The sequence below is a fragment of the Trachypithecus francoisi genome, unplaced genomic scaffold (genome assembly GCF_009764315.1).
Source record: "Trachypithecus francoisi isolate TF-2019V2 unplaced genomic scaffold, Tfra_2.0 Lachesis_group3, whole genome shotgun sequence".
Lineage (NCBI taxonomy): Eukaryota > Metazoa > Chordata > Mammalia > Primates > Cercopithecidae > Trachypithecus > Trachypithecus francoisi.
The window spans coordinates 4,689,907-4,701,738 of record NW_022681468.1 but is presented as its reverse complement, the minus strand read 5'-3'; the positions used below and the strand labels follow the sequence as shown (position 1 = coordinate 4,701,738).

Genomic DNA, 11,832 nt, shown 5'->3' with positions numbered 1-11,832 from the left:
GTAATCCCAGCTACTCGGGGGAGTGAGGCAGGAGAATCACTGGAACCTGGGAGGTGGAGCTTGCGGTGAGCTGAGATCATGCCACTGCACTCTAGTGTGGGCGACAGAGAGACTCCGTTTCAGAAAAAAAAAAATCCACACGTCATGTTTCTTGCTGACTTTCACAAGAGGTGGCTGAGCGAGGAGCTGGCCCCATTCCTCCCCTGGGATGGTCACTGTGCTGGTCTGTTGGGCCCTGCAGGTTCTCCAGCTCTATCAGATCACCCAGATCAATCATGGCCTGATGATGGTGGGACCCTCGGGCAGTGGGAAGAGCATGGCCTGGCGTGTCCTGCTGAAGGCGTTGGAGAGACTTGAGGGTGTGGAAGGTGTGGCCCATATCATCGACCCCAAGGCCATCAGCAAAGACCACCTCTACGGAACCCTGGACCCCAACACCAGGGAATGGACAGATGGACTCTTCACACACGTGCTGAGAAAGTGCGTCGCCTTCGGTCTGTGTTTGTGTTCTCCTGGGGGCGGGCCCATGTGCTCTCCTCCCACAAGAGCAGAGTATACATTATTTTCAGCCAGAGTCTGAGCAAATTAAAGGTCACTTCAAACCAGCATAGGTAAACATGCCTAATGTTGAAATCTTGATGGGCCGGGCGCGGTGGCTCAAGCCTGTAATCCCAGCACTTTGGGAGGCCGAGGCGGGCGGATCACGAGGTCAGGAGATCGAGACCATCCTGGTTAACGTGGTGAAACCCCGTCTCTACTAAAAATACAAAAAAATTAGCCGGGCGTGGTGGCGGGCGCCTGGAGTCCCAGCTACTCGGGAGGCTGAGGCAGGAGAATGGCGTGAACCCGGGAGGCGGAGCTTGCAGTGAGCTGAGATTGTGCCACTGCACTCCAGCCTGGGCAACAAAGCAAGACTCCGTCTCAAAAAAAAAAGTCTTGATTTAGTCAGCAGCTGTTTTAAAATCCTTCCTGACCAGGATCATCGACAGCGTGAGAGGCGAGCTGCAGAAGCGCCAGTGGATTGTCTTCGATGGCGATGTGGATCCAGAGTGGGTTGAGAACTTGAACTCAGTGCTGGATGACAACAAGCTCCTAACTCTCCCCAATGGAGAGCGCCTCAGTCTTCCACCCAATGTAAGTAGCCTTTTGTATGTCATAACTGAATAATTCCTTTTGGCCAACTAAAATTCATGTGCTAGCTAAGTGCAGATCTGGAGTCGTGGACCCAGATTCCGTGGAGTAGCGATCATTGTGTAAGTAATTTTCAAAGACAGCATCTCAACTGCTAGATTTTTTTTTCCATGTCCATGGCTAGTGAGAAACAATAGGTTTTATTAATGGCCTTCTATCATTTATGGAATAATAAGCTCACTCTGTGATTATCAGTTAACCTTGTATGGTGGGGTTGTCGTTAGGGTTTCTTAAGCTATTATACATCTAAAGAGTTGGGAACATGAGAAATTTGGAATGGGGCTTTCTAGGCTGTCCCTTGGGAAATGAGTGCGTGGTGCAGGTGCCTGACAACACCTGCTGATCAATAAACACAGCCAGGCCCGGTGTAGATTTGCACTGAGTCAGACCCTGTTGTAGATACTGAAAATACAGCAGTAAGAAAGCAAGAAGACAGGCCGGGCGTGGTAGCTCACGCCTGTAATCCCAGCGCTTTGGGAGGCCAAGGCAGGCAAATTACGAGGTCAGGAGATCGAGACAATCCTGGCTAACGTGATGAAACTCCGTCTCTACTAAAAATACAAAAAATTAGCTAGGCAGAGTGGCAGGCGCTTCTAGTCCCAGCTACTTGGGAGGCTGAGGCAGGAGAATCGCTTGAACCTGGGAGGTGGAGGTTACAGTGAGCCAAGATTGCGCTACTGCACTCCAGCCTGGGTGACAGAGCGAGACCCTGTCTCAGAAAAGAAAAAAAAGCAGGAAGACAAAAGCCCTTGCTCATGTGTGATGCATAAAATGGACAAACAAAATGAATAGTGATTGGTGCAAAGAAAAAAAGAAATGGAAAGTGAGCTGTCAGGTGTTGGTGGGGGCTGGAGGTTAAAATGTGAAGCCTTCCCTGTGAACGTGGTTTGAGCAGGCACTTAGGAGAGTGAGGGAGTCGGTCCCAAGGCTCCCAAGTATTCTGGGCAAAGGAACACACAAGCAGGAGTAGCAGGTCTGGGACAGGGGGCCGGTGTGCATGAGGACAGCAAGGGGCAGTCAGCTAAAGCAGAGAGGACTAGGGAGGACAAGTCAGGGCTAAGACCAGAGAGGAAACGAGCCAGGTCAGGGGCCCTGGAGGTCATCGTGGGAGTGTGCGTTTGTACACTGGGCAAGTTGGGATCCATGGAGCAGCCTGGCAGGAGCAATGTTCCGTGATGTATGTCCACGAAGATCCGTCTGGCTGCCGTTTGGAGAATGAAGAGGGCAGGGTGAAAGCCAGGAGGCCAGTTGAAGGCTGCCTCGGTCCTCCAGGCCTCAGGGACAGGGGGTGAGCTGGCAGCAGCAAAGGTGCTGAGAGGTGGCTGACTGTGGTCGGAGTTTAAAGCATGCATGGGATTTGCTGATGGAGTAGACGTGAGCGTGAGGGAAACAATTCAAGGATGATGCGAGGTTTCTGGCCTGATCTGCTTATGAGCCTTTAACAACAAGGCTTAGGATTGGTATTCATCTCAGCTTCAGGAACCAGCCATGGATTCTTAGCACTGTCTGAAAGTGTGCACTTACTCCGACAACTCAAGTTCCACTCTGGCAGCTGATCTAGTAGAGTCTAACTGTTGTCAGAGGAGGTTGATCTCCTCGTTACAGCTCCAGGGTTAAGACTCTGGAGTCTGACCACCTGCTTTGAATCTCAACCACTTACTAGCCGTGGGACCCCAGCAAGTCACCTGCGCCATCTTTAAACTGGAGGTGAGGCCGGGCACAGTGATTCGTGCCTGTAATCCCAGTACTTTGGGAGGCCAAGGCAGGTGGATCATCTGTGGTTAAGAGTTTGAGACCAGCCTGACCAACATGATGAAACCCTGTCTCTACTAAAATGACAAAAAACTAGCTGGGTGTGGTGGCGCATGCCTGTAATCCCAGCTACTCAGGAGGCTGAGACAGGAGAATCGCTTGAACCTGGGAGGCGGAGGTTGCAGTGAGCCGAGATCACACCATTGCATTCAAGCCTGGGCAACAGGAGCGAAACTCCGTCTCCAAAAACAAAAACACTGGAGACACAGCATGCCTGCCTGGTCATGCCTGGTCAGGCTGTGTGAGACTGGAGGGATCCAGGCCCGGTGCGTACCCAGGACGCAGTCACTACTGGCATCACCCTTGGAGGGGCTGTTGCTTCTGTGCCCTCAAGAACAGTGGGAAACCGTAAACACGGTGGTCTGCCCTGCTCTTCTCCCTGCCACATACACTTGTCCTGCCCAGTTTCCTGTAGAGAGAATAGTGAATACTGTAGTGATGTGAGCTGTAGGTGTTTTTTGTTTTTGTTAGTAAGTGCAGAAAAAAACTTTTTTTGAGACAGGTTTTCACTATCACCCAGGCTGGAGTGCAGTGGCATGATCTTGGCTCACTGCCACCTCCACCTCCCAGGTTCAAGTGATTCTCCTGCCTCAGCCGCTCATGTAGCTGCAATTACAGGCACACGCCACCATGCCCGGCTACTTTCTGTATAGGACAATTATGTTTTAAGTCACCCATTCAGTGTGTATATAGGTGAAAGAATCTTAATGTCCAGGTTTCTTCTAAACTTATGTCATTAAATCTGCTTAAAATGTTTTCTTTCAAGGTGAGAATAATGTTTGAGGTACAGGACTTGAAATACGCAACCTTGGCCACAGTGTCACGCTGCGGCATGGTCTGGTTCAGTGAGGATGTGCTGAGCACCGACATGATCTTCAACAACTTCCTGGCCAGGCTACGCAGCATCCCGCTGGATGAAGGGGAGGATGAGGCACAGCGGCGGCGCAAGAGCAAAGAGGATGAGGGGGAGGAGGCCGCTTCCCCCATGCTGCAGGTACGCCCAGGTGGGACCCGCACATCATGACGCGAGGGTGCTAGGATGTGCAGATGTGGTCTCGCTATGTTGCCCAGGCTGGTCTTGAACTCCTGGGCTCCAGCAATCCACCTGCCTTGGCCTCTCAGAGTGCTGGGGTTACAGGCGTGAGTCTGTACCCAGCCAAGTGTTGTGTAATCAATGTTGTCTTCCGCCAGCTTAAACAAGGAAGCCCAGCTGTAGCAGCTACAAATGTTAAAAGTCATGTATGGGAAAATTGAACGAATTCTTTTCATTATCTTACTTTTCTCTACAAATTGATGGAAGACTGCTCTTTGCCATGTTCGGTGGGAAAACCAAGGTTCCTGGGAAGCAGGGTTTTGAGAACCGCCAGGGTGAAGGAGTGAGGACTGGTCACTGAAGCTTCATCCAGAATTAGTGTCCCTAGGTCATATGACCTTCTCCGGGAACCAGGTGAGAATCCATGAAGCCTTTTGAAAGATAGTTAAGTATCACTCACTCCACTTTCCAGATCCAAAGAGATGCTGCCACGATCATGCAACCGTACTTCACGTCCAATGGCCTGGTCACCAAGGCACTAGAGCACGCCTTCCAGCTGGAGCACATCATGGACCTAACGCGCCTGCGCTGCCTGGGCTCGCTCTTCTCCATGCTGCACCAGGCCTGCCGCAACGTGGCGCAGTATAACGCCAACCATCCCGACTTCCCCATGCAGATCGAGCAGTTGGAGCGCTACATTCAGGTCAGGGGCCATCAGGGGCTTCACAGAGCTCACCACTGCGTCCGACCACAGGTCTGAGGACCTCTGAAATGCTGCACTGTGTGGATGTGCTCTCTCCTAGGCAAGGGCAGAGCCTTCACTGAGGGGCTAGGAAAGGTGCAGTGGGTGTCTGTGATGCAAGAAAACTGGGAACCACTGTCTTTTTGTTAACTTTGCTGTAGGTGTCTTTCTTTTGTTGTTGAAATTTTATAAAAATCAAAAGTGTAATTCCTCTTTTAATAGCGATATCTGGTTTATGCCATACTCTGGTCCCTGTCTGGAGACAGCCGGCTAAAAATGAGAGCAGAGCTGGGTGAATACATCAGAAGAATCACGACCGTGCCTCTGCCCACTGCGCCCAACATACCCATTATTGATTATGAGGTGAGCATGCAGTTACAGCCCGTGTTGATTTAACTCATCCTGGAACAACCTGACCATGGACCTTGAGTTCATCTTTTCATTGTATTCCATTTCATAGAAGGACTTTATCCTTTTCGTTTCATGTGTTAGCAAAGAATGCACGTTAACCTGACCAATTCCTTCCTTTTTCTGAAAGCTCAAGTTTGTGTTCAGGTGAGCAAACCTCGTGAGGAGGCACCTTGGTTCCAGCCTGACTCACGCTTCCATCTCTGTGTGTAGGTGTCCATCAGCGGAGAGTGGTCTCCGTGGCAGGCCAAGGTGCCTCAGATTGAAGTGGAGACTCACAAGGTGGCAGCCCCTGACGTCGTCGTGCCGACACTGGACACAGTCCGCCACGAAGCCCTCTTGTACACTTGGCTGGCCGAGCACAAGCCCCTGGTCTTGTGTGGCCCTCCCGGGTCTGGCAAGACCATGACACTCTTCAGCGCCCTCCGGGCCTTGCCTGACATGGAGGTAAAGAGGCCAGGAGGTGGACAGCAGACCTTTTGGTGTTGAGCGTGGGGTTGGTCTTCTAGTGTGGTTTTGTGTCTTCCCTCCAAAGGTGGTGGGTCTCAACTTCTCCAGTGCTACTACACCAGAGCTGCTTCTGAAGACTTTTGACCACTACTGCGAGTACAGGCGCACGCCTAACGGGGTGGTTTTGGCTCCTGTGCAACTTGGAAAGTGGCTGGTGTTGTTCTGTGATGAAATCAACTTGCCAGATATGGATAAATATGGGACCCAAAGGGTCATATCCTTCATCAGACAGGTTTGTTTCTATCCGCAAGGCCCTTCCTGCCCCACAATGTTTCTTGTTCACGTTTTGCTCCTAATGTAGTACCTGTCCGTTCCTTCAGATGGTGGAGCACGGAGGCTTTTACCGTACCTCAGATCAAACGTGGGTGAAGCTGGAGAGAATCCAGTTTGTTGGGGCTTGTAATCCCCCCACAGACCCTGGAAGAAAGCCCCTCTCACACAGGTAAAACACCTTGGTAGACTGCTCTGCTTCACACACACACAGCTCCAGGATTGCTGTACACACAGCTCCAGGATTGCTATAAACACAGCGCCACAAAAACCTGGTTTTGAGAATAAAGATAACAATACTGCTTATCGTGGGCTCCTCTTGGGTTACTTCTCTGTGCTGTAATGCCAGGAAAACATGTTAAAAATAAAAGCATTGGCCAGGTGTGGTGGCTCACCTGGTGTAATCCCAGCACTTTGGGAGGCGGAGGTGGGTGGATCACGAGGTCAGGAAATCGAGACCATCCTGGCTAACATGGTGAAACCCTGTCTCTACTAAAAATACAAAAAATTAGCCGGGTGTGGTGGTGGGCGCCTGTAGTCCCACCTACTCGGGAAGCTGAGGCAGGAGAATGGCATGGACCCGGGAGGCAGAGCTTGCAGTGAGCCGAGATCGCGCCACTGCAGTCCAGCCTGGGCGACAGAGCGAGACTCCATCTCAAAAAATTAAATAAAATGAAAGCATTGATCTCTTGGTAGTGATGAACTGCTCCAGACTCATCTGTAGAGCCAAGATGAGGCTGAAATAAGCCTCGGTTATTTTCTCATCTTTGTTGGTTTCTTTTTCAAGTGTTTTCCATTGACTGTTATGTGTCAGACCCCAAGCCTGAGCAGCGTGTGTGTGATCTCAGCTAGCGCTGATGTCAAGTCTGCATAGCTGGGTTAGGAAGCGACCTCCAGACAGGGCCCTGGACAGGGTGACTCCACTGGCACACTGCCCCTTCCCTGGAGCTGCTGTCAGGGAGGGGTGCTGAGCTGGGCTGTCTGTGCACAGGTTCCTGCGTCACGTGCCTGTCGTGTATGTGGATTACCCGGGCCCCGCCTCCCTCACACAGATCTACGGCACTTTCAACCGCGCCATGCTGAGGCTCATTCCATCCCTGCGGACGTACGCGGAGCCGCTCACTGCTGCCATGGTGGAGTTCTACACCATGTCTCAGGTACGCAGCGTTTCTTTGCTCTTCCAGAAATTGTTTTCCTCTCATAAAGAAGGCACTCTATTGGCCAGGTGTGGTGGTTGACACCTGTAATCCCAGCATTTTGGGAGGCTGAAGTGGGTGGATCCTTTGAGCCCAGGAGTTTGAGACTAGTCTGGACAACATGACAAAACCCTGTCTCTACAAAAAATACGAAAAATAGGTGGGCGTAGTGGTGCATGCTTGTAGTCTCAGCTGCCCAGGAGGCTGAGGTGGGAGAGTTGCTTGAACCTGGAGGCAGAGCTTACAGTGAGCCGTGATTGTGCCACTGCACCAGCCTGGGTGATAGAGTATGAGACCCTATCTCAAAAAAAAAATGAGAACTCTGTTGAAAAAGATTGGACTTTACTCAGAGATGTTATCGAGCCGAGAGACTTTCTCCAAGGTCTGTCATCAAAGTCACTTTTCTATGCAGGTACTAAGACTGCTGACATTTCCATGTTTAATCATTATCCTATACGTGTGTATGTATGTGTATATGATGAGAATAGAGGCTATGCAGTTTCTAAATGTATATAAAGGCTGCGTATCTGCCAGATTGCTCTCAAGATGGTGGGACCAGCTACACTCCCACCAGCAGCACCCGCTTCCCTGTGTTCTGCAACATTTAAAAAAGAGTCATTAACAAAAATGTCGTTGCCCATTTGGTGAGAAATGACTCTCGTCGTTGCTATTTGCATTTCTCTGTTGAGCCTCCCATGGAGCGCTGGCTGCGGGGATGAGTGGGAGCCACCGACTGCCCTGCTATGTCTCCCTCGCTCTTCATGCTTTGGGACAGCTTGCTTGTCATAGGTGGCAGATGCTTTTTCCCAGTATTTAATTTGCTTTTAATTTTAAGCATTTTCAGAAGGATTTTTTGTAGTTTCATTGTTTAAATATTTAAATCATTAAATAGAATGTATTTCATCATAAAGTGAGCAGCTTGAATCTAACTTTGTTCTGGACGGTTATCCAGTTGTTCCAACATTGTTTACTCATTTGGAGACGGAGTTGCGCTCTGTTGCCCACACTGGAGTGCAGTGACACAGTCTCGGCTCACTGCAAGCTCTGCCTCCTGGGTTCAAGCGATTCTCCTGCCTCAGCCTCCCTAGTAGCTGGGACTGCAGGCACCTGCCACCATGTCCAGCTATCTTCTTAAATATTTCAGGGTCTAGGTTCTTTCATGTAAACATGTTTTGCCGCATTTTACTTTTTGACCACTTCTCTGTGTCTTAAGATATTTACATGTAACTTCCATTGTTCTCATTCCCATAGGAGAGATTCACCCAGGATACACAACCTCACTATATCTATTCACCCCGTGAAATGACTAGGTGGGTGAGAGGCATCTTCGAAGCGCTGAGACCTCTGGAGACCCTGCCTGTTGAAGGTCTCATTCGGATTTGGGCACACGAAGCTCTGCGTCTCTTCCAAGATAGGTAAGGGAAGCCGAGGATCCAGCTGGGGTCTTTGCAGGGGTGGCCTGCTTAAGTTAGAGCCAGGTGGTGCCAGTGGTGGAAGGAGCAGAGTCAGCCAGGGCAGCCTCCCGTGTGGACACTGGTCACAGTCGCCCCAGGGTAACAAAGTCACAGTGCACTGAATGCACCAGCTGCCACCACTGTCTGCTTACGCAAGTCACTTTCATAAACCTTGTGGCCGTGAACAGGGTACTTTTTTTTAAAGATACACCATAGAAGTCAAAAAACAGGGCACTTTAATAAATCTTTTAAACTGTCAGGTGGGACCACACAAGGTAGCAGCTGCCTGTGATAACCTTCCCAGAGCACGGGTTCACTGCTGAGTTAAAAGGCCTCCCAACAACTGCCCAGAGTACATGCGCCGTAACCACCATCCCTCTTCCTGACTCTCAGCCTGTGTTCTCATCAGAGGCTTTTCAGCTGGAGTTCTGGGGCACTGGTTTTCTCTTTTACCTGTTGCCCACTTGGATCAATTCTTGTTTTGTAAATTTTGAGTTTTTCTAGTTAAGTGACCAGTACTTAAGGGAAAAAATCGCTAACGGATGACTGATCAGCATCAACTGTGTAGGTTTTGTGGTTTGAATCGCAGTAAGATGACTTGGCAGATGGTGCCCTCCAGACTAAGAAATGCTTAAGTGTTGGGCAGCTGTGCTTCTGGACCAGGTGTCATCCTGCAGATTTTCTTATCATTGCCGTACAAGAAGTCTCAGAATACTGCCTAGTTGTAATCACTGGCTTTCAAACCCGGCTGCTTGGGGTTCTTGGGTAATAGTGGGCACATGACTGAGAGCCACTGTAAGAGATGAGCAGGCAAGGCAGAGTACAGAGCGTGTTGGCCGTGGCAGCCCTGTTTTTATTGCTTACTGGAGTTCTGCTGCTGTTTAAACGGTCTTTGGTTGTTGTTGCTGTGTCAACTACCTTCACTCTCCCCTTTTCAATGAAAAAAAATGGGCTGGGCATAGTGGTTCACTTCTATAATCCCAGCACTTTGGGAGGCCAAGGCAGGAGGATCATTGAGCCCAGGAGTTCAAGGCCAGCCTGACCAATATAGTGAAACCCCCATCTCTAAAAATAAAAATAAAAAATTAGCCAGGTGTTGTGGCATGTACCTGTAGTCCCAGCTACTCGGGAGGCTGAGACAGGAAGGTCAATTGAGCCTGGGAAGCTGCAGCTACAGTGAGCCATGATTGTGCCACTGCATTCCAGCCTGAGTGACAGAGCAAGACCCTGTCTCCCACAATATAATTTTCACAGATTTCTAATACCACAGAGAATTTTGTTTAAATTCAAATGTAGCAACAGCAGTTGTGCTTACAAATTCATATTGGCTTCAGTAAGTAAGTATATACCTGCCTTCACTAGACCCTCACCTGGTAGCCTGCATAGGAGATCTTACAGTCAGCTTCTCAAAAGGTCATCACACAGCCGGGCAATCACAGTCTCACCTGCTTGCCTTGTAGTAAGTAAGTCTTACACCTCTAAAACTACACACATCACAGTTCCCTTTTTTTTTTTTTTTTTTTTCTTTTGAGACAGATTTTTATATTTTTAGTAGAAACAGGGTTTCACCACATTGGCCAGACGAGTCTCGGACAGCTGACTTAAAGTGATCTGCTTGCCTCTGCCCCCCCAGAGTGCTGGGATTACAGCTCGAGACTAGCATGGTGAAACCCCATCTCTACTAAAAATATAAAAATTAGCTGGGCATGGTGTGGCACACACCTGTAATCCCAGCTACTCAGGAGGCTGAGGCAGGAGAATCGCTTGAACCTGGGAGGCAGAGGTTGCATTGAGCCAAGATCACGCCACTGCACTTCAGCCTGGGCAACAGAGTGAGACTCTATAAGTAAGTAAGTAAGTAAAGTAAATAAATAAAGTAAATAAAATTTCAGGTTGCCTAAGCTGTCACGAGTTCAGCTTCTTAGGTTTGTCCATGCATAGTAAAGGAAGATGTGTGATAAAGACTGCATCCTTTGGAAGAGCCCACAGCACCCACAAACATGGTGCTTCTTCACCGTGGCCTGTAGTTACCCAAATGCACATGCTGCTCTCCCCACAGACTCGTGGAGGATGAGGAGAGGCGCTGGACTGACGAGAACATCGACACGGTTGCTCTGAAGCACTTCCCTAACATCGACAGAGAGAAGGCCATGAGCCGGCCCATCTTGTACAGCAACTGGCTGTCAAAGGTAGCAGACTCGCAGTGTTTTAGACATCCTTCTTGTTCTGCCGTCCCTTTCTAACTCTAACTAATTCTAACCAATTATCTTCTACTCAGAAATACCTTTGGGCCAGGTATGGTGTCTCACATCTGTAATCCCAGCACTTTGGGAGGCTGAGGCAGGAGGATCACTTGATCCCAGGAGTTTGAGCCCAGCCTGGGCAACATAGTAAGACCCCATCTCTACAAAAAAATTTGAAAATTTAGCCAGGCAAGGTAACTCACGCCTATGGTTCCAGCATCTTGGGAGGCTTGAGCCCGGGAAGTCACAGTGAGCTGTGATCACACCACCATACTGCAGCTTGGGTAAAACAGCAAAGCCCTGTTTTTAAAAATACTTTAAAAAACAAAACATTGGCTGGGCGCAGTGGGTCACGCCTGTAATCCCAACACTTTGGGAGGCCGAGGCGGTGGATCACCTGAGGTGGAGAGTTCGAGAACAGCCTGACCTACGTGGAGAAACCCCGTCTCTACTAAAAATACAAAATTAGCTGGGTACTGTGGTGCATGCCTATAATCTCGGCTATTTGGGAGGCTTGAGGCAGGAGCATCTCTTAAACCCGGGAGGCAGAGGTTGAGGTGAGCCGAGATTGCGCCATTGCACTCCAGCCTGGGCAACAAGAGTGAAACTCTGTACCAAAAAAAAAAAAAGTACAGTGAGGTGCAATGGCTCACGCCTATAATCTCAGCACTTTGGGAGGCCAAGGCGGGCAGATCACTGGAGGTCAGGAGTTCGAGACCAGCCTGGACAACATGCTGAAACTCCATCTCTACTAAAAGACAAAAATTAGCCAGGCATGGTGGCACATGCCTGTAATCCCAGCTACTCGGGAGTCTGAGAATTGCTTGAACCCGGGAGGCAGAGATTGCAGTGAGCCGAGGTCATGCCACTGCACTCCAGCCTGGGCAACAGAGCGAGATTCTGTCTTAAAAATAAAAAAGAATAAAACTTAAAAAGAGTCCAGCTGGCCGGGCGCAGTGGCTCACGACTGTAA

At 49.7% G+C, this 11,832-nt stretch overlaps 1 protein-coding gene across 1 annotated transcript in view; it reads left to right on the top strand.

Moving 5' to 3' along the window:
* DYNC1H1 (dynein cytoplasmic 1 heavy chain 1) overlaps positions 1-11,832 on the top strand; it is a 92,678-nt gene that overhangs the window by 51,169 nt on the left and 29,677 nt on the right. The window contains exons 33-43 of the mRNA XM_033191286.1: positions 242-480; positions 978-1,134; positions 3,770-3,997; positions 4,509-4,739; positions 5,001-5,141; positions 5,400-5,633; positions 5,722-5,928; positions 6,017-6,138; positions 6,958-7,123; positions 8,414-8,577; positions 10,676-10,805. Coding sequence (XP_033047177.1) covers positions 242-480; positions 978-1,134; positions 3,770-3,997; positions 4,509-4,739; positions 5,001-5,141; positions 5,400-5,633; positions 5,722-5,928; positions 6,017-6,138; positions 6,958-7,123; positions 8,414-8,577; positions 10,676-10,805 — 2,019 coding nt within the window. The remainder of the gene's footprint in view (positions 1-241; positions 481-977; positions 1,135-3,769; positions 3,998-4,508; positions 4,740-5,000; positions 5,142-5,399; positions 5,634-5,721; positions 5,929-6,016; positions 6,139-6,957; positions 7,124-8,413; positions 8,578-10,675; positions 10,806-11,832) is intronic.